This window comes from Phragmites australis, chromosome 4 (assembly GCF_958298935.1).
Source record: "Phragmites australis chromosome 4, lpPhrAust1.1, whole genome shotgun sequence".
NCBI lineage: Eukaryota > Viridiplantae > Streptophyta > Magnoliopsida > Poales > Poaceae > Phragmites > Phragmites australis.
This window is the reverse complement of record NC_084924.1, coordinates 15512916-15533455: the sequence shown is the minus strand read 5'-3', so window position 1 is coordinate 15533455 and position 20540 is coordinate 15512916. Positions and strand designations below refer to the sequence as shown.

General features: G+C 44.1%; 1 protein-coding gene across 3 annotated transcripts; it reads left to right on the top strand.

Annotated features, from left to right (window-relative positions):
* The first annotated feature begins 13538 nt into the window (after positions 1 to 13538).
* LOC133915808 (serine/threonine-protein kinase Nek2-like) lies at positions 13539 to 19002 on the top strand. Of its 3 annotated transcripts, none has more exons than XM_062359132.1 (15): positions 13539 to 13740; positions 14729 to 14854; positions 14934 to 15000; positions 15267 to 15332; positions 15507 to 15553; positions 15651 to 15696; positions 15781 to 15861; positions 15952 to 15994; positions 16084 to 16133; positions 16219 to 16300; positions 16389 to 16438; positions 16747 to 16820; positions 16912 to 16963; positions 17053 to 17493; positions 17847 to 19001. In XM_062359132.1, exons 2-15 carry the CDS (start codon positions 14769 to 14771, stop codon positions 18426 to 18428), a joined length of 1767 nt encoding a protein of 588 aa, XP_062215116.1. In that variant the 5' UTR covers positions 13539 to 13740; positions 14729 to 14768; the 3' UTR covers positions 18429 to 19001. The 3 variants fall into 3 exon arrangements, with proteins under 3 accessions (XP_062215116.1, XP_062215115.1, XP_062215117.1); XM_062359131.1 differs by having other exon boundaries at positions 13539 to 13878; XM_062359133.1 differs by lacking the exons at positions 13539 to 13740; positions 14729 to 14854; positions 14934 to 15000; positions 15267 to 15332 and having other exon boundaries at positions 15543 to 15570; positions 17847 to 19002.
* The last annotated feature ends 1538 nt before the right edge of the window (positions 19003 to 20540 follow it).

Sequence of the window (20540 nt, the reverse complement as noted above, 5' to 3'; positions counted from 1 at the left end):
CCTTTTTTCTCTCTTGATGGCGGCAGCGCAGTCTCCAAGCCAGACAGCTGGTAGTGTTGCACGAGCCCAAAAGCCAAGGACACAAACACAGTGGCTGACGGACAAGGTTACCGTCACAGGAATCGATGCTGACGGGCTACCTACAGATGAAAAGGCCCTGAAAAGATTTTGGAGGGTCGCAAGGCTCATTGCTCGGGAGAGGGTGCCGATAACGACTAAGTTCAATGACCTCAGTGATGAAGCGAAGAGGGACTTCTTCAATAATGTCGTCATGGAGTATCTGGAGTACCCTGGAAACATGAGCGAGCGTCAAAAGAACACCGCGGTCAATGCAGCAATGAAAGCGATCGCGAAACTTCACCGAAGCTTTAAGAGCAAGCTTGTGAATAGGTACTTTGCAAAAGGGGTGGCACCCTACGAGAGCTACAAACACTTGAAACCAGAAGATTGGGATGCTTTTGTGCAGATGAAGAACTCAGAGTAGTTCAAGAAGGAGAGTGAGAATAAGAAGCAGCTTTGGGCTAAGAATAAGCATGACCACAGGATTAGCGCAGCCGGTTATGCTGGGAAAAGGGCGACATGGCAGACAGAGGACGAGAAAATAGCCAAAGAAGGCCGCGAGAATCCTTGGAATCAATTCTTGGGATGATCGCAGTCATATTTGAGTGCAAGGGGTGAGTTGTCTGATAGCAGGGAAATCACATTCAGAAACAGCAAAACCTAGGCAGTCGCAGAAAAAGTCAAAGAAAAGGCAGCCGAAGCCAGCCAAGTTTCTTTCACCGGGGTCAAGAAAAGTGATGTTCTCATAGCGGCGCTGGGAAACCCGAAGCACCCAGGTCGAGTGCGAGGTGTATCAAGTTCCCAGGACTGAAAATACGGCTTTCCCGAAGACATCGGGATGTACAAGAAGAGGAAGAGGTCGGATGCAGTGGATGTGGATGCATTGACATGGGACATCACCCAGAAAGTTTACTCAAGCATCATGGGGCAGCTTGCAGCAAAGGGAATTGAGATTTCCATGCCAAGGGATTTTAGCCCTGGAGCTGTAGGGAAGAGTAGCTACGCCTCTAGGGAGGTCAAGCAACAAGTAGCTGCTACCGAGATTGAGCCGAATACAATCAACCTGCTAGAAGGGCCCACGTCCTGCAACCTTGTAATCAAGCCTGGCGGATATCACATCGAGGTTGCAAGGGGCCAGGTGCTTCCAGCCGTCCGTATCTTACATACGGTCCTGATACGTGCAGGCTATGCCGTGGTTACAGTGGATATGGTACATAGCAATGCCACTGATCACGTGTTGGAGGTCCCCCCAATGAGGAAGTCATAACTCTCGATGAAGCTCTTCATCAAAGGATCCAGTGGAAGAGAGGCAACATCGTGGTATCTAGTGCATCCCAGTCTTGACGAGCTCTAAGTGCACCACCACCGCGCCGGTCACCTCCTCCTCCAAAGAAGCCTACTTCACCGCATTCTCCTCCGCATCCGACAGCCTTGCTTCCAGACCCAATATCGTCTCCCCCAGAGAGCCCAAAAAAGAAGAAGTAAAAGGAGGTCTAGAAGAAAGACACTAAGAAGCCCCTGTCGGAGATGTCGAAGGCCATTGTACTGGCAAAGTCGAAGTCCATTGTACCGGTGAAGAAGTATACGGACATTGCACCAGTGTGGACTCAGGCCAACACGAAATTCAAATATGGAAAGCCCTTGATGACGGTATATGAGATAGCAAGGGTGGGAATAGCATGTATCAACCTGCATAATTACTATGTACAGGCTTATAGAGACAGCAATGATCAATCCATAGTCGTACAGTACAAATGACGACACTTCTTAAGTGATCAAGACGGCTACTTCATTGTGGGTTTTATGACTTATACGACCTCTTCAACCTTGATGGCCTTGACGTATCGTTATTACGGATCTTCACATTGTAAGTCCCTTGATACTGGATATTCATTAATTAATACCATTAAGACTTGAATCTAACTGTGTCCTTATCTGTAGACACTTGATGAAAGAAACAAGGAAGAATAAGGATCCCGTCACATTTCTTAACCCTGAGGCCATTACAATATCGGTCATCCAACTTCACCCCAACTACGCTGTGAATCATGTGGCCAGGGCAATGCAACAATACTCAAAAGTGAAGTACCTGATGGGCGCCCACAACACTGGTGGCCATTGGATCGTACTTAACATTTGCCTCGAGTGGGACTTGGTGTTTTACGTCGACTCGTCAAGACCAACATCTGCAAAAGGCAAACTTAGATCGCGTGATTATAGCGTTGTAAAATAACTCCTTGACACGTAAGTTCTACCTGTCTTAGTTCGCATATTAAACTTTTCTAACATTCAAAGGCTCTATAATCGATCCCTCTTTATGCAGGGCTTTCGACAAGTACCTTCGAGCTCAATCTGACTACGACGCGAAAGCCGGTCGTAGGCTGACACACAAGACCGGGTACGCGGTAAGTGCTACCAAACAAATTACCAAATATTCTCTGTTGCTATTTTTTTCTCTTTTCATCTAACAGTAAAGTTTCTTTTCAGCAGTGCCACCAACAACCACCGAACAACACCTGTGGATTCTATGTTGCGTGGAACATACTCCTCACTCTCCGAGCAAAGAATATCAAATCCCCCGATGTAAGTTCAATACAAGATTATTCATAACTAATCTTGGTAATTAGTTTAATTCTGATAACATGACATTGGTTATGCATTAAATTATGCAGCAATACAAGTGTATGTTTCTTGACGCCGGTGCACTCCCGGATATTCGACGACGAATCGTTGAGTTCATGGTGTCTGACGTTATCAGCCCACAAAGCGAGTTCCACTATAGAAGCCTTAAGTTGTGAAGTCTTAAGTAATTATGAGTTGATCGGAACTTTGTAACATTTGTGATTCTATAATGAATATATTTGAACTTTGTAATATTTGCATTTCTGTGATGAAGTGAGTACTCCTACAAGTGTGTTTGTCAATATGTATTTGGATGCGTTGCTATTGTTTGCAGAGAGAAGACAGCTGCCAAATCCTGGCTATATTCCAGGATGCAGTCAGGAAACAGCTCATTCCTACCGAGCAAGAGAAACATAAGTGACGGGTAAAATGTCTACCCGTCACTTATGTCCTTCTCCCAGTACATGGGTGAAAGCCATAAGTGACGGGTAACATAGCTACCCGTTACTTATAAAGAACATAAATGACAGGTGTAGGAGTCACCCGTCACTATAAATTTCTCCCCAGCACATGGGAGACGGTGATAGGAATCTATAAGTGACAGGTAAGTTAGTTACCCGTCACTTATTATAAATATAAGTGACGGGTGAAAAGCTCACTCGTCACCTATAAATTTCTCCCCAACACATGGGAGACGGTCATAGGTGATGTCGCCTTTGTGCATCATAGGTGACGTCACCTTTGTGCATCATAGGTGACGTCACCTTTGTGCATCATTGGTGACGGGTCCGTACCCGTTACCAATGACTAGTCATCAGTGACGCATTCAAGGTGACGAGTACGGTACCCGTCACCCATTAATGTTATCACCCGTCACCAATATCCCTTTTTCACATAGTGGAAGTAGCTGCATTAGTTTCAACGCTGCATGGCCGTGCTGAAATGTGTCGGAGTCTTGGATTCAAAGGGGTAACCACGATATGACTCGGCAGCTGTGGGAGTGATGATAGGCTCAGTAAACACCGTTCCTCATGTTCCATCTGCCTAGAGGACATCTTCGTGGTTTTGGCGACCTGCATAAGGGCTGCATTGTGTGTAGCTTCATCTGAGTTGGGAGGTTCATTCTTTTTTGATTTTTTGACTGTTCATCCGACCCCTTGGTATGATCATCATTATCATTGAGAAAGTCGTTGTCATCATCATTAAAATCCCCAACGAAAGGTGGAGCATTTGAACCATCATCGACGACAAAGCTCGAATCTTCCAAAGCAAAAGTGATTTTATACCCATCAAGACCAAAAACTATATCCGTTTTAACCAGAAGCATATTGGAGTCCATCATGGCCACCTACATACGAACAATGCCTCGTCTCCGAAGGCATTTCATGTCAATTTCATGTGAAGAGCCAAATATTGTGCCAATGACCCAAATGGTCAAATTGTATCGGTACGCAGGTGGTATTATAGAAACATGCACCCAAACTTTGTGTAGTTGATAATAGAGGATTGGTACATCAGATGGCATCCATTCTCTAAAAGAGAGTGTTATCCCATGTGCTTTAAGACGGAATTCAACCTTTACCATCTTGTGAAGCTCTTCCAATGTAAAAAAGCCAAAAAAAAAATATCCGCCCCTTAAGAATTGCCTCCCAATTTCAATCTATACAGATGAGGCCTCTAAGTTCGTTTTTGATGAACGTCTGCTGTTACGTACCACCTGCTGTTACCGTCCATCTACTCTGGGCAACTGCTCGGACTCAAGAGGTGAGCTTCCACTAACAATTGCTTTTCTCAGCTAAATACTATGTGATGTTGGCCCTAGAAGATGGCTGGCTCTGGCCATAAAGGAAGCAGAAGTACAGGTCTAAGACTGTTGCTAAGCAGGGCGAGAGAAACATCCGTGCGCGTGGAACCACGAGCAGAGGATAGAGACCGGAGGAGAAGAGATGCAGCACAGAGAAAGAACAAGATGACAAACAGAAGGCTATACCCAACAGCCTTGTACCCGGCCGGCCATCATCTCGTGCACGTCCTCCGATCCATCAATTGACTCCACACACACACTGCGTTTGCTCTACAGTCTTCGTACGAAGAAAAGATACGTAAAGATATATACCACGTAAAACACGGTGGGTACTACAATGTTGTGCACTGGTACATACAATGCTTGTGTATACGACAAGTTAAAATGGCATCCAAAGCTAACGTGTCTTTCCAAGATACGCATTACAAATTTAGTATCCTCCTTCGAGACGTGTGTGTGTGTCTTTATTTGGAGCCCAGATACGCATTCAAAAGCGATGCAAACGACAAGATCAGGATGGAACAATGGACACCTTCCAGTACGTACGTATACAATATCGATTAAAAATCACTCCTGATACGGGAGCGATACGTACGTTGTTGCCTGACCATGGTACCAGCTAGCAAAAATCTAAAATTAGATAATATATATGAGTATATTTATCGAAATAGATAATATATAGTCGTATTTATAAATTTAGCATCCGTATTCGGTACACGGTATATAAAAATTCATTTTCGATACACGGTGTACTGAAAAAGGCATTTTTGGCATACTGTGTACCAAATACAGCACTGTTGTCCATATTCGACATATCGTGTACCAAAAATCACCTGTATTTACCACACGATGTGCCGAATACGGGCAAAAGTGCGGTTTTCGGCACACCGTGTGCCGAAATTGCCTATTTCTTGACAGAATTGTTTTTTCTTGCGCGTGTTGTTATTTTATGTAATTGCCAAATATGATCATGGCTAGCTGCGGCTTCATTCTGTCATTTAATACTGGCATGGTGTTATTTCGTGTAATTGGCAACTTTCAACTAAATTTGAAATTATTTGCTAATTTAACTGTCATTTTATGCCGGTGTGTTGGCACATCATATAATTGGAAAATTTTAACAAAATTTAAAATTATTTACCAGTGTATTGTTATTTCATGTAATTGCTAACTTTCAACAAATTTGAAATTATTTGCTAATTTAACTGTACATTTCAAAGTACGTGAGAAAGAAAGCATGTAGTCTCTAAGGCGGCAGGCAGCCTTAACACTTAGGTATGTTTGAACATGCACAACATTAACCCTTGTATCATTGATCATCTCAAGATGACGGTGAAAAGTGACGACATAAATTAGCGAAAGAATGACAGTTGTGTCAGTCAAGGCTATCAGGGTAAAATGGTTATCGTCTCCAAGGTGGTGGTTGGAAGTTGTGAGGACGGGTACAAGGAAATCTAACATTATCTTCATGGTCATCACGATCCTCCGGAGATGGAGGCCTCGGAGAGAGGAGTCGAGGTGGTATGAAATCGTCGTTGTTGTTATCTTGAGTTATCACGGTAGGAGCACGTCCTATTTCGTTGTTGGTTGGAAACCATGTCGATGTGGTGTGTGAACGTCCTCTTGTAGTGTTCGTTGAACCTTCTCCTGTATGGCTGGTGGAACGTTGAGATATTGGTGGCATGAAATCATAATCTGCATCAGCCTCGTCATTTTCAGGTAGAATAGTAGAGGGCACTCTTGTACCCCTTAGGTTCGTTGATCTTCGTCGTCTTCTACGCAAACCAGGTATCACACCCCCGCCGAAGAGCATATGCATCACCAAGAAGTGTGGGATTTCTTTGTTGATCAACTCTGCGTCTTCTGGGAACGCCTAATGCAGAAGAGGAGCATTTGAATCAATGATAATAAGATAAGTAGGGTGACCAAATAGAAAATGACGAACCTGTATGTGGGATGCATACTGGTCGGGCAATATCGTCATCCTTCTTTACCTCATACAGAAACTTAGCACAGAAGGATGGTCGGCTAGTTCGCACACCCTGAAATATATTTGGCAATGCTCGTGCAAGAGGGCCCTAAGGTCGTCGGTTGTTACATGTAGGAGAGGAGCGGTCAACGCAGAACAGGGCGATCTTGCATGCAATTTGGACACAGTTTGGATTAGGTTGCTCTCATTGAAGGGATGATCCTTCCCTCCATGCACAATCTGCAAGGAGGCATTTAGTGCTATATTGATCATTGTAGGTGTTCATGGATAGCATGTACTAGAATATCCCACCATATATGTATTGATCTTTGACTCAACGTTTTTGCTCTGCAGACTGCACCAAAGCACGAATCGCTGATTATTTAATAAGCATTAAACAAGTATTAAATATCATAATTAATATATACAAATGCTTAATAAGTAACTCATAAATAAGTTATGTGTCCTAATTATTTGACAAATATTATGTAAATTAAATATAATTACTTTAACACTACAGCGCATAAGACACAGTACAGATCAGTACACAATGTAGTGAATAACACATGTGTCATTAACAAGTGCAAGTGCACCGAACAATTGTACTGTCTCATTAACGACGACGACGCTGCACGCAATCCCCAGGAGTGTAAACGTCTGGCGGGTGTGTGGCTCTCATCCCAGCGACCTGCGCTGGCCCCTGCCACGTGTGCCCTTACTCATCATCATCGTCGTCATATCGTGTTGCACCTTCACCGAACGTGTATCTAGAATCGCTAACTCGGCCCTGCATGTACCACGATGTAGGATCCTTATGCGGAAGTGTGGACACCAGTAGTACATGCTCCGATGGAGTCTGAATTACCGAAGTCTCATCATGCTGGTACCACTATGAACCCCTAGGTGCATCGGGATATTGGGGTACTGGTCACTTAGTAGCTCAGTGAAGCTGCCCACATGCAATGTAGCAGCCCAGTCAAAATCTGGTGTGCCGCTCCAGGTTGGCATCTGCTACGTGTAGTCAATCACGTCCTCGTGATGAGTTGATACTACTAGTGGAGGTGTCTACATAGTCTGAGGAGGTTGTAACCACTGAGGGGGCTGGAAATGCAGTGTACATTGCTCGGGATTAGGAGCCTCCATGAATTCCTCGGCTTCAGCACAAGAACGTGTCACATGATGGGCCACAAACGAAGGTGCCTCCAGTGATTGTGCCTCACGGGATCTGGACGAGCGCTTGTTGTGGGAGGCACGGAATGGGTCCATGGCTGGTACGTCGTACCCCCTCGAACGTGGGCACAACCACCTAGACCATGTAATGCGGACAACAAGCGAAACCCTCTCGTCCTCATGTAGTCCCGGAGAGGGTTCTGATACCTCCGCGTTGATGACCCACTTGTTTCCCCACATGCTTGCTTCGCCTGCGTATGCATTTCGTACCCCACTTTGGTCTGTATTTGATGAGGGTCACGTCAGTAATACGGATGTGTAACTAATGAAAATCGTTAGAAGTACAGCATCACTTACCACCACATGAAGAAGACAGGCATGATCCTCGGGGAAGGGTCTGGGGACCAGCGGTACGAGTTCGCTGAGTAAGGTGGCACGCGTGCGGGAACGATACCAAAAAAGGTACTTCCAGTACGTGCCGTCGTCGTACTGTCCCGCGGGAATGACGACATCCACTACGCCTGACTCCATCCACCTGTTTATGTTCTCCGCATTAATCTCAGACTAGTCATGCGTGCCTGCGTTCCCCTGTGCGCTCCTCCTGTACGTGACATAAACAGTTATAATTTCGTAACATGGATCACCTAACGTAATAATGGTACATACAATAACACACTTACTCATACGCCCGACCAGCGTCTCGTGGGGGAGGTACTGTCACCAACTATCGGTGACTAAACTGCCTCTTTACACGCTCGAGAGAATACACTTCCACATTGTTCATATACAGCAAGAAGCATCTTGTCATCCATAAGTCCGAGTCACGAAAACAAGAGGATGCGATGAGGCATCCGGTCACAATTTCGGCCACTCGTTCCATACGCCATGGATCCCACTCCACGAGATCGGTGCTGAGGGCATCCAGGTCACTGACCATCCAGGAGTAGTTACTATGTTCTTGCTGGTGAATCCATCTCAGTCTGGTATGAATCCACCGATACCCATCATAGGCCTCATGTCATCTGCAACGCCATCGGAGATGGAGACTGGATAGTAGCTCTTGCTCACCCACGGTCAACAAACCGGGAGGTATTCCCAGCTCTAGAGATGTAAAAGGTGTAGGCAGCCTGAAATAGAGCCCATCTTCTTTGACCGCCGGGTTGCGGCGCACAATCCTTTGTATGTAGCAGCCAACACAGCAGATCCCCAACTGTAAGATGTCGGCTCGTAGGGATATTACGCGAGCTGACCCGCTAACCATGCAATATGAGAAAGTACATAATCGTCTACCGTGTTGCAGAACATGATGTCTCCCAGCATGATGTACAAGTACACCTCATAATACTATATAATTGTAGCCTCGTCCATATCCAGTGGGCATGGACCGAACTGTGGTAGCCCATGAATCCATGACATGGAGAGCCCAACATCCTTCATGTCATATTGCACACCAAACCTACAAGATGCAGAGACTTAATGAAGCATGAATAACACTAGAACATATGAAGTGCATTACATAACAAATAATTACCTGGCCTGAATATAATTCTTCCACTGCTCCTTTGCTGGTCACAAAAGTACTAACGGGGTGCCCCCGATTGGCAGCCCGATAAACATGGCCACGTCCTACAAAGTTACGGTCATCTCTCCACAAGAAAAGTGGAACATGTGCGTCTCAGGACGTTAGCGGTCGACGAGGCCTATGAGCAGTGACACCTCAATCGGCGGGAGGGGAGTCCTGCCACCACCCTCCATGGGAGCTCCAACCATCATGAGAGCGAACGGTAGTAGTCTTGCCCGTGCGAGTGGCTCGTGGAATCGTGGGTCTAACTCCTTAATCTTGCGCACACTCCTGGAACGCAACGGAACCAACTACAAAGGTATCCAATACATTTATTGAGTAAGTACCGAGTTATGAGGGCAATTGGAAATCACATATTATTGTTGTACCTATTGCCCTGTGAAAATCATCCTTCCCCTGTTGTTCTCATCATACTGTAGCTAAAGAACCTCGGGAAGATGAACGTGAGCCATGCCAATGATTTCAAGCCTCATGGTTCAATAAAAAAACAACGTAAGATAGCAGCTATTACAAAATAGGTCCAACAACTAATAGGTAAATAACAAATTACAATACAAACCATGTCTGCAATTAACTTCATAAAAAAATTGCAACAACTCTAATACAATAAAGCTCAGTCATAGCCTGATAGTTTACCACCGGGTCGAACAAGTCCTCCTGTCATGGCCAGATTGTTTGCATATTTTGCACTTACGTAGGCCATCAACAGCATCTGCTGCATCCATGTCACCTTGCAGCCTCGTGGCTCTAGACCTCCCATGATCCGTGCGTTGTGCTCTGGGATAAGGTACCCACTTAGGCCCCTCAATCACTTTGTAGCTGCTTCCGATGTCGAAGGAACGCATCTTTGGAAGTCATGTGCTCCTCAATGTATCGATCGTGAAGTAGGGTGATACGTATTGTGATCCGTCGATGCCGCCTATGTCCCTGCAAGCGGTGAAGATATGGGAGCACGGGATATAGTGCAGTTTTGGCTTATTGCATATGCACTTCACCTCGTGAGGACCAATTTGACATTGTTGCATGGTGTCCCCTGCGCCACCATGTTCACCAACTCTAGGGAGCTTGCACCATCATTCTAGATCATCATCGATCACAAAAACCCACACCGTCTTGCTCAATGCACCGAGTAGAGCCCCTAGGGTAGATCATGATGAGTTTCGTCATTGGTATACCGTCACTGACGAGGAATCTACCGCCGTCTCCACCGTTGAATTTGGGGCAAGGGAACTATTGCCCTAATCCCCTCAAGCAAGTGGACCATGTGGCTTAGTCCACGTTGGACTACCCTCTGGACTTGGCCCTGATCCACGACATTGTGGATTGAGTCCACGGAATAGTCCTTGGACTGTTAACCATTGACTAGGTCAATAGTTGACCATTGACCGTGGGTCCTGGGCCCATGTGTAAGTCATGGAAAAATTCCATTTTCGTTAATTAGAAATTATTTATCCAAAAATCCAGAGAAATTCCCATGAAATATTGTTCTCTTTTTAATTTCTAGATTTAATTCTCCCAATCTACCTTTCGAAGGCCATAAATCCTCTGTTTCAACTTTGATTTCATTGACACTTTTGCCTAAATTCATCTAAAATCACAACCTATCCATTTGTCCTAGTTTGATAATTGTTTAGAGTCCATTTGAATTTGTTTAGATTTGGGTAGTTTTGTCATGAGTCATAACTGACCTTTAGGCTAGTTCTAAATAGCTTTTAAAGTAGATTAACTTGTTTAATCTTGTATTGGTCTTTAAATATAACCTTAGTAGAAACAAATAATAGTTTACTTAGTAATTAATTACATAGTAATTAAATATAGATATTAGACAATTAAAAGAGATAACCTTGATTAGGACGTCTAACCCTAGTTCTCAAAAACATACCAGCACACATGCACACACCAACACATAGTGAACCCTAGTAACTACCACATTACTAGCTATATTGTAGAATCATATTTAGTTAGTTATAATTATTTGATCAAGTTTTCTTTCGGGTAACATAATAATTTAGAACATTAACTTGATTTGGTTTTTGCTGGATAACAAATGCCTAGTTTTCATACTTCAGATTCACATAGCAATAGATAGCGGTAGAGTCTACCCCTCTAAAACCCGATGCCCGAGCTGGTTTGCTAGCTATGGTATTCTTCTTTTGCTTTGGAGTTTAATTGGTTTTATCTAGTTTTGTGTTGGTTTGTTTCTTAGTTGTTTATTTGTTTTTCGGGGTTAGATTGCGTAATCTAGAAGAAGAGCTCAAAGAAGCATTTGGAGAAAAAGGAACCGAAGTGCAGGACCTATACAACGAGGAGTTCAAACTACAAGGAAGGCAAAACACGAAGAAGACCTTGAAGAAGGCAAGTTCTAACTCTTCGATCATGTTGATCCTATGATTGCAATTAGTAAACATAACAACTAAAAATATGATGGATGTATGCTTGCATGCTATATTGCTTATTTTAAGTGTTGTAGTAGTTATACCCTACTTTGTTTAAATTATACCTTGTCTACTAAAATGCCATGTGCCATTATAAAGTTAGATTTTTTCCATCAATAAATATAATAATGTATGGATGCCGCCTTGATACTAGCATGCTTAGGCTTGGTTACTCCGCTCTCTTTGGAGAAGCATCTCTCTTCGAAGAGCACTTATTCACTTATTATCATGATCACTTGCTTTTTCAAATGGGTGAAATGTGTTGTGGAGATTGGTGGCGTGTGTGTGAAAAGGGTGGTTTTGGTGATAATAAAACCATGAAAACCTACTTTGGCGGAGGTGAGCAAGGTAGTCCTTTGGGGAGCATCCCTTATGAAGGGAGGATTGCTAGTATGAAGATGCTTGCCCTGACCACATATCCCTCATGTAAGGATCGAATTGTTGTGCCATCGTGCTAAGCTACCCTTGTGCAATCACATATCCCTGATTACGATAAAGGGTTTGGCCCTTCATCTTTTTTGACCAAGTTGGATAAACCACTCGGAGAGCTGAGAGTAGCAGGAATTAAGAGGCGATCAAGTGCTCTTTGTGAGGCTTGTGGACCAAGTCCTCTTTGTGAGGCTTGTGATCTAGTCAAAGGCCATTGTTTGTGAAGTCCAAGAGCCCTTGGTGCATTTCGTAAGTGGGAGTTCGCAAGGAAGGATGGGTGAGGAGTCTCATTGATTCGCCCCACCACGATGGTTATTGTGGACTGAGCGTATTGTGTGGGTAAAGTTGTACACCTCTGCGGAGTGTTAATCTATTTGAATAATTGTATTCGCACAGTCATGGATATACGAAGTTACGACCACACAATGGTTAGACGGGTGATGTGCATACTCCTTGATGTGTGAGTGGGATATGTGCCCGTGTTTTGGTAACAATCGGCTGTGAGCCATTGAACTGGTTAGGACTAGATGTCGACCGGCTTAAAAGATGGGAACTACTTGGGAATGAATAGTTTTCTCCAGGGCCAACAAACCCCTTTAATATTAATCAAACCTAGTTTTTGTTCAAATGCTTTGGATTGTGTGATACGTCTTAATTCACATTGTATATAAAATTGGCTTCACGCCCAAACTATAGCAATATGGCTTTATCCTTGATTACTCTCCTTATGCATCTATCAAATCCCTTAAAGTAGAGTTTGAACTTACTGAGTACCTTCCGTATTCAACCTTTTTTGCTTTCAGATAAAGAGCCGGAGTATGATCTCGCTCAGGATGGGGATGATGAGTAGAAGACTAAGGCGATGTCCGTAGCCAAGTTGTTTGTGGCATTGCGCTATCTTGTTATGTTCCAGTATAGGCTCCTTCTTTTGGCCGGTCGGCCGTGGATATAGTGAATCCTATGATATATGACCTTTTTGTGTTGGCATGCTATATTGTTGTAATCTTAATCGAGATATGACTATAATATTATTCTGTTGTAATTTATGCGTCTTAAACTACTATTCTAGGAATTGAAACAGAAGGTATAAGAGAACTAAAAACTCCATTCCTCTTCTCTGTTCCATGCGAGAGCAAGTCGAGACAAGAGTCAAGGGAGAGGGACCAGGGATGACAGGAGGGGAGCGAGAGGGGGTTGTGTAATGGCAATAGTTGGTAATTTATCTCAAACTTTAGTGAAACTCTCGTATCTTCTATAATTATAATCTTTAAAAGCTGATGGAAGATAAATTGTGAATTATAATAAAAAGAGTTAGATTGTGAAAATCACTTTTCATTTGTTTTAGCTTCTTTTAAAATCAAAATCCACAATCCAAACCGGGCCTACACGACCCCTGTTTTGTTTCCACAATCCTACATCAACAGCACATCACCGCCCGCCTCCTTTCTCTCGCCACTTCTCCTGTCATTTTCTCTCTCTACAGTTTCCATTGCCCTCTCTCTCCTCCCCCTCGGAATGCTTTTCCTCTCTAGCGGTCTGGCCCTCCCCTCTTCACCTTTTCGGCCATATAATTGTTTTTAGGGCTTCAAAGCATTCGGCGAATTTGAACTCGCTCCGCGCAACCCCCGGTCTGTCTCTCTGATAAAATGAGGCGAGATCTGTGTGCAAGGTGAACACCCTCAAAGATTTCTCCTCCTTCCCTTCCGCTTCTTGCATTGGCCCCAGTCGGGACGGTTGCTCCGGGAGGGGGCTTCTTGAGCTATTTTGGTTAGTTCTTGGAGTTTGCAACTGGCGTTCGGAGGTTTTGGTGAGTTTTGAAGCCTTTTGCTTGTCCTTCTTTTCATTTTTGGGTTTCAGTTCTTTCTCTGCAACTGTGACATTGCTCCAATTTCGCGCGCACAGTTTCCTGGGGCTTCTTGTAGATTTTTTTTGTGTGGTGACTTTGGTGTGCTCTTGGAATTGGTGTTGGAGGCTCACATGGGATTTACATAGGTGCTTTTGCTGTTCAGCATTTCGCTCCAAATTTTCTCTAGGAACTTGCGAGTAGTCATGAATTTTCTGCTTTTTGGAGCACAATTCCTTCTTGTTTAGATGTTCGTTTTCCTTTTTTTTTGCTTCGAGTTATGAGCTCTTGCTGTTCAGCATTTCGCTCCAAATCTTCAGCATTTTTGTGTGTTCTTTATGTTGGCCTTTGGGGTTCAAAGCTTCACATTATCCTCTAAGAAAATGGAACTATTCAGTTTTGTCGGCTAGTTTTGTCACAAAGCGCATTGCATTTGCATCACGTGGCGGCATTTTCCTTAAGAATTTTATTCTGAGCTACATTTTCCTCCTCTTCATTTGCCGCTGTCGGCAATTTTGGCACCATAGTATCCCCACTGAAAATTTGTCGCTATTAGGGCTTTGAAGTTCAGTTATGTGATTGTTTTTAGTACTAGTCTAGATTTCAGTAGCATGAGTTATGCTACTGCAGTAACAATGAAGCTGTAGAATGCTTAAATGCACTTGTTTTAAGTCAAATTTATTGATGGTCAGAACAAAAAATTGATTTTGGCGCTCTAAAGTTGAGTTTTTCTTTGGGTAAGTTTGCTTTTGTTCAGTCCAAAACACAGAAATGCTGACGAAATTTATGTTGATTTATTGTATTTTCTTTTCAGGACAGAAGGACAAAAAAAATCTTGCTGAACGTAGACAGCCATGGATCAATACGAGGTGTTGGAACAGATCGGTAAAGGGGCATTTGGTTCTGCCCTGTTAGTCAGACACAAGGTGGAGAAGAAGAAGTGAGACCACCACATTGCTTTCACCTTTTTGTATCAACATCTTTAGTCCATCTTGATCATTGGAAGTCTGAACTTGCAGGTATGTGTTGAAAAAGATCCGGCTTGCGCGGCAGACAGACCGCACTCGCCAATCTGCCCACCAGGAGGTAGGTAGCTACTGCTTTGCATGGATCATTTTGTGCCTAGTTATGATTCACACAGTGTCTTTTGTTCACCCAAAATGGCTTGTGCAGGTCAACTCCTGGTACAAAATGATTAGTTTTTGCCAGGGTTTGGTTTCCCACAAACTAGTGTGTTCATGATGATGATATTGCTTAGCTTTTTCCCCAACCGAGATCTGAACTTAAGAGATATTTTGCTTTTTAATAACGATGTTATTTGTGCACTGACGTAAAATGAAATATCAATGCAGATGCAACTCATTGCTACAGTGAGGAATCCATTCATTGTAGAATACGAGGATTCATGGGTGAATAAGGTTAGCAAGAGTAAATAGGATAAGGAATTGATGCATCAAGTATATAATACCTACCAACTTTGAAATAAAAGCTTGCATACGACTTCCCTAAACTCATTAACTTGTATTTTGGACAAAGTTGGTAGTATGACAGAATTATTTTACATCATTTTTCACTTTATGTTTCAATTTCAGGGTTGCTACGTTTGCATTGTTATAGGGTATTGTGAGGGAGGAGACATGTATGTATCTCTCTGAGGTGAAATATGATGTTCGTAGTTCCATCGTCCGAACTTTGTGAACTTTTTTTTACCACTAACACGTTCTTCTTTTTTCCAGGGCTCAAGCTATTAAAAGAGCTAATGGTACCCACTTTTCGGAGGAGGTACAGTTCGTGACTTTATTTTTGTTCATATGTTTTTGGGTTGTTCCTGGTTACAAAGGCATGCACTGTTTCCTCACTCTGCAGAGGCTTTGCCTGTGGCTAGTGCAGCTTCTCATGGCCCTTGACTATTTGCATGCAAATCACATTCTTCACCGTGATGTGAAGGTAGTAGTGCTGCTATGTTTGAAGTACATCATATGTGTTTTTGTACCATGTGGAAATATGTTTTCTGAAGCTGATTTGTATTTGTTTCAGTGCTCCAATATATTTCTTACTAGGGATCAGACTATAAGACTTGGTATGTCAGTTATCATTTGTACAAGGCATGCTTTGTAGCAAGTTACATAATTTTGGGTGAAATTTAATTTGCATTCTAAAAAAATGCAGGTGACTTTGGGCTTGCAAAAATATTGACCCCTGATGATCTAGCATCCTCGGTTAGCACTTACAACACTTCACTTCACTTGCTTCTGTTCCATCACTTTCTTAGTCACAACATATGGCTATATGCTCCTGATGCAGGTTGTTGGAACACCAAGTTATATGTGCCCAGAACTTCTTGCTGATATACCTTATGGCACCAGATCTGATATTTGGTCACTAGGTAAGGCATCAGTGAAATGTAAGAAATGTCATGCACATAGTTCCACAGTTATGGGTTGAACTGTAATACTAGGTTCACTCTGTTTCAGGATGCTGCATGTATGAAATGACTGCACTCAAACCCGCATTTAAAGCTTTCGTAAGTTCCGAAAATTCTTTTATTAGCCGCTTATGTGTTATCCAAGTAAGCTGATTGATTAACGTATTAAATGACTTCATGTATGCTTTACTTTTGCTGTGTTTGGCTCATGTTGGTGGCTTTAGCTTAGCATCTTGAACCTTTTTTTTTTGCTGCATATGGTACTGCTTGGGACATATTTTGGCTCTACCAAATGTTTTAGTAGACCTGATTAGGAAGATACATACATATTTTGAACTGCTTATCTGGCATATTAGCTAGGTAACCTTGCGGCTTAACTAATTCTGCTTTGATTGTTTATTTGGCAGGATATGCAAGCCCTTATTAACAAGATTACCAAGTCGATAGTATCACCTTTGCCAACAAGATATTCTGGTGCATTGTGAGTTCCTTGGTTATTCTTTTGCTCTTTTACTTCATTTTATTTCTAATTTGACTGTAACATGTTTTTTTAACAATTTGTCACTGAGCAGTCGGGGACTTGTTAGGAGCATGCTTCGGAGAAGTCCAGAGCGCAGGCCAAGTGTAATAACTTTATAATCCTCTTACAGACCAGTTATCAAAGATAATGTTTTGTGCACTTATATGAATCCTTACATCACTGTATTAAGCAGGCAGCTGAACTACTGAAGCATCCACATCTACAACCTTATGTGCTGCAAGTCCATTTGAAATCTTCCCCTTCTCGCGGCATAATTCCTGTCCATCAATCTCCTAGTGACAAGAGAATGACATTTCCCACAGAGCCTGTTTTGAGAAGCAAGGGCAGGAGGAACTCTTTTGGTAATGAAAGGATAGTAACCTTTAGCAAACCTTCTCCTGAGAGAAATTCTATCAGCTCTATTCGGAGTATAAAGGATTACACCACCACACAGAGTGTCAAAGAGTCATCTATTGATGACAGTCAGGTTGGGGAAGTTACTAGTAAAACCTTAGCATCAAGGACCTCAAGTGTCATGAAGACTCCAAAGATGACTCCATCCAAGATAATCACAACTCCAAAGAATCGGCTAGAACCTCCACAAGCATCCTACAACAGATCAAATTGTAGTGAGGTATGCCCTATCCAGCAGTAAATCAGTTAAAGCCTGTAGATAACATCCTCAATAGGCTTGTGAATTTCTTCAGTGCATATCGTATTCATTTGATGTCCATTTAGTGGTCATAGTTCTACTGAACCTTGTTGCCTATTAAAAAAAAAACTTGCAGCAACCTACTAGTGTACTATCAGATACATAACCTCAATCTTTTGAATGTGTATGCTTTAGATTTTGGTTTTACACCACGAATGTGCTTCCATGACTAAGATTGCTTGCTCTTAATGTTTCCCTAACATCACTGCTACTATGTTCTCTGCAAAAAATATGAATTCTCAATACTGAAAATTCTATTCTTCCCTTTCCAACAGTTTCCAACAACACCAGTTAACAGAAGCACTCAGCTGGCCTGCAGAGCATCACTTCCATTGCCAGCATTCGAGACACCGAAGCACAGCATCAGCATCTTGGAGCAGCTGGAGTCCCCTGATGTCTCCGTGAATTCACCTCGAATCGACAGAATTGCTGAATTCCCACTAGCTTCATCTGAGGATCCATTGTTCTCAATCGGCAAGCCCTCATCTGCTCACGGCTCGTGCTCAGCCTCAGCCACGCCTCTGTTCGTGGACCGGTCCATCACCAAGGACAAGTGCACGGTGCAGACACTCCGTGCCGCAGATGGCGACAACGACAGGAGCGACTCCTCGGGCCGCAACGCCACCGTCGCTTCGAGCCGTGGCTCCACGGACTCCAGGCAGCGGCGGTTCGACACGACGTCATACCAGCAGCGCGCGGAGGCTCTGGAGGGCCTGCTCGAGTTCAGCGCGCAGCTGCTGCAACAGGAGAGGTACGAGGAGCTGGGGATCCTGCTGAAGCCGTTCGGCCCAGAGAAGGTGTCCCCCAGGGAGACGGCCATCTGGCTCACCAAGAGCTTCAAGGAGACAGGGTTGTAGTTGTAGCCTCACCTTGCTTGTAGGCAACACCAGCACTTTCAGGTTTGTGATGTGCAATGTAGCTCGATCAGGTAGCTAAGAGATGTTAGCATTCAGTTTTTTCGATGCTGGGAGTGAACACCATCTCAGTGTTGTCCTAGCTTAAGTCCTACTACCTTTATGGTGCTTTTTCTAGGCCCCCAGAATTAACAGCAGGAAGTGAAGTAGTAGCAGTAGAACTGGAAGTGTGAGGCAGGAAGTAGTGGAATCCTGGCTAGGTGCTGTAAGGTTGTAACAATCTGGTAACTTGAGAGCTAGTTTCATTCAACAGTGCTGGAGAATATTTATCCATAGATTCAGCCTAGCTCATTTGATTTCCATCCGCATTGCTTGCTGATGCGTGCATCAAGGTCACTACTTGAAGGCACTTGGAAAAGGAGTGTTTGATCTTCCTAATCTAGATGCATGGATTAGATATGGATAGCTCGGTGAATTTTATCTTGATGTGTGAAATGAAACTATGCTGGATGGCTGGTTGATCCCTAGTCGTGGGCACGTGAAGGACGCAAGGAGAGAAGCAAGTTGAGAGCTAGCACGATCGATGGTACAAACTGTTTGGGTTTTGGGATGTTAGCTAGACTCATGGCATGGCATGGCATGGGTGCTGCGTTTTGGCCTCTTGCCGGTGTCTTCGACTGTTGACAGAGACATGCCAATGTTCCAAGTACTGGCATTATTGCATATGGTCTTGTCCTCTGCGAGCACGCGTGAAATCGCAATTCTGTTTCTACCATTCAAGAACATAGCATTGTTAGTAGATGTTTTGTAAATTTTGCCAGGACACTTAAAATATGCAATCTTTGCTGAAAGACACTAAAAAAAGTGTGTGCGGTCTTTTACTGAACGCTTTGATATCGTGGTATTTTTTACCGGAGGACACTCTACTATTTAAAAAATACGTAATAGTTCTCATACTACTACGTCCTACCACCTCTCCCCGAGTTTTAATAGTGGGCCCTCTTTCCCGTCCGTGACTCCGGGTTCTGCCTCCTCCGCGTACCTTTGCTCTCGTCTCGGCATGTCCTTCCCTCCCTCAAAACATGCATCTCTGCACAATCCACGTCCAGATCGGTCTCCTTCACCATGCTTCTCATCCAGATCAGGCATATCCACCCCTAGCCACGCGCCACACGCTCCTCCCCAGCCACTTGGTTCATCTGCCGCTCGGTCGCCGTCTGCATCTAGCGGATCCACCTCGGTCGTCCCCGCCGCCATCTGTGCCTGTCGGATCTGCCTCGGCCACCATCACTGACCGCTTCTCCCGTGGCTGCCACTGCCGCTCTGCTGCTCGCCTCTCCGTTCGCTGCCTCGTCCGCCCACCCGTTGGTCGAGGATGGCTTCTTCGGTTAAATCTGCGCTGCTCTTCCGCGCCGCCGTTGCAACATACTGCAATCACCACAGCAGGTAATCAAAACAACTAACATCCCGGCCTCCTTCCCCACAACGCTCAATTCCTACACTGCCGTCGGCCTCCGCGCCCTCGGCCCCTCCCTCCCCACCGCTAGCCATCCGTTCCGGCGCATTCGCCGACCGCTTCACCACTAACGCCTGGATTCGTATCATCGCCCCTCGGGACAGGCTCGCATTCCAGCGGTTGAGGTGTCAGATCAACCTCGTTGGTGAGCATGCGGAAGGTGTTCGACAAAATTCCCAAGAGGGACCTAGTGTCCTGGAACATTTTGGTGCTGGGGTACGTGGAGGACGGGAGGCACCAGGAAGTTGTGGGCTTGGTCAGGAAGATGTGGAGGGATGGGTTTAGGCCTGACTCGTTTACCTTATCGAGTATCCTGCCAAGCTTTGTAGAGTCCGTCGATGTCAGGAGAGGCATGGAAGCGGATGGATTTGCTATCAGGAATGGGTTTGGCAGCGATGTTTTTATTGGCAGTAGCCTGGTTGATATGTATACTAGGACAAATTACTCGGTCAAGGGTATGAAGAAGGAGCCAGCTTGCAGTTGGGTTGAAGTGAAGAACAAATTGCATGTGTTTGTAGCTCATGATAGGTCGCATCCTTGGTATGACAAGATTATTGGTGCATTGAATGTTTTCTCAAAGATGGCACTCCAAGGATATG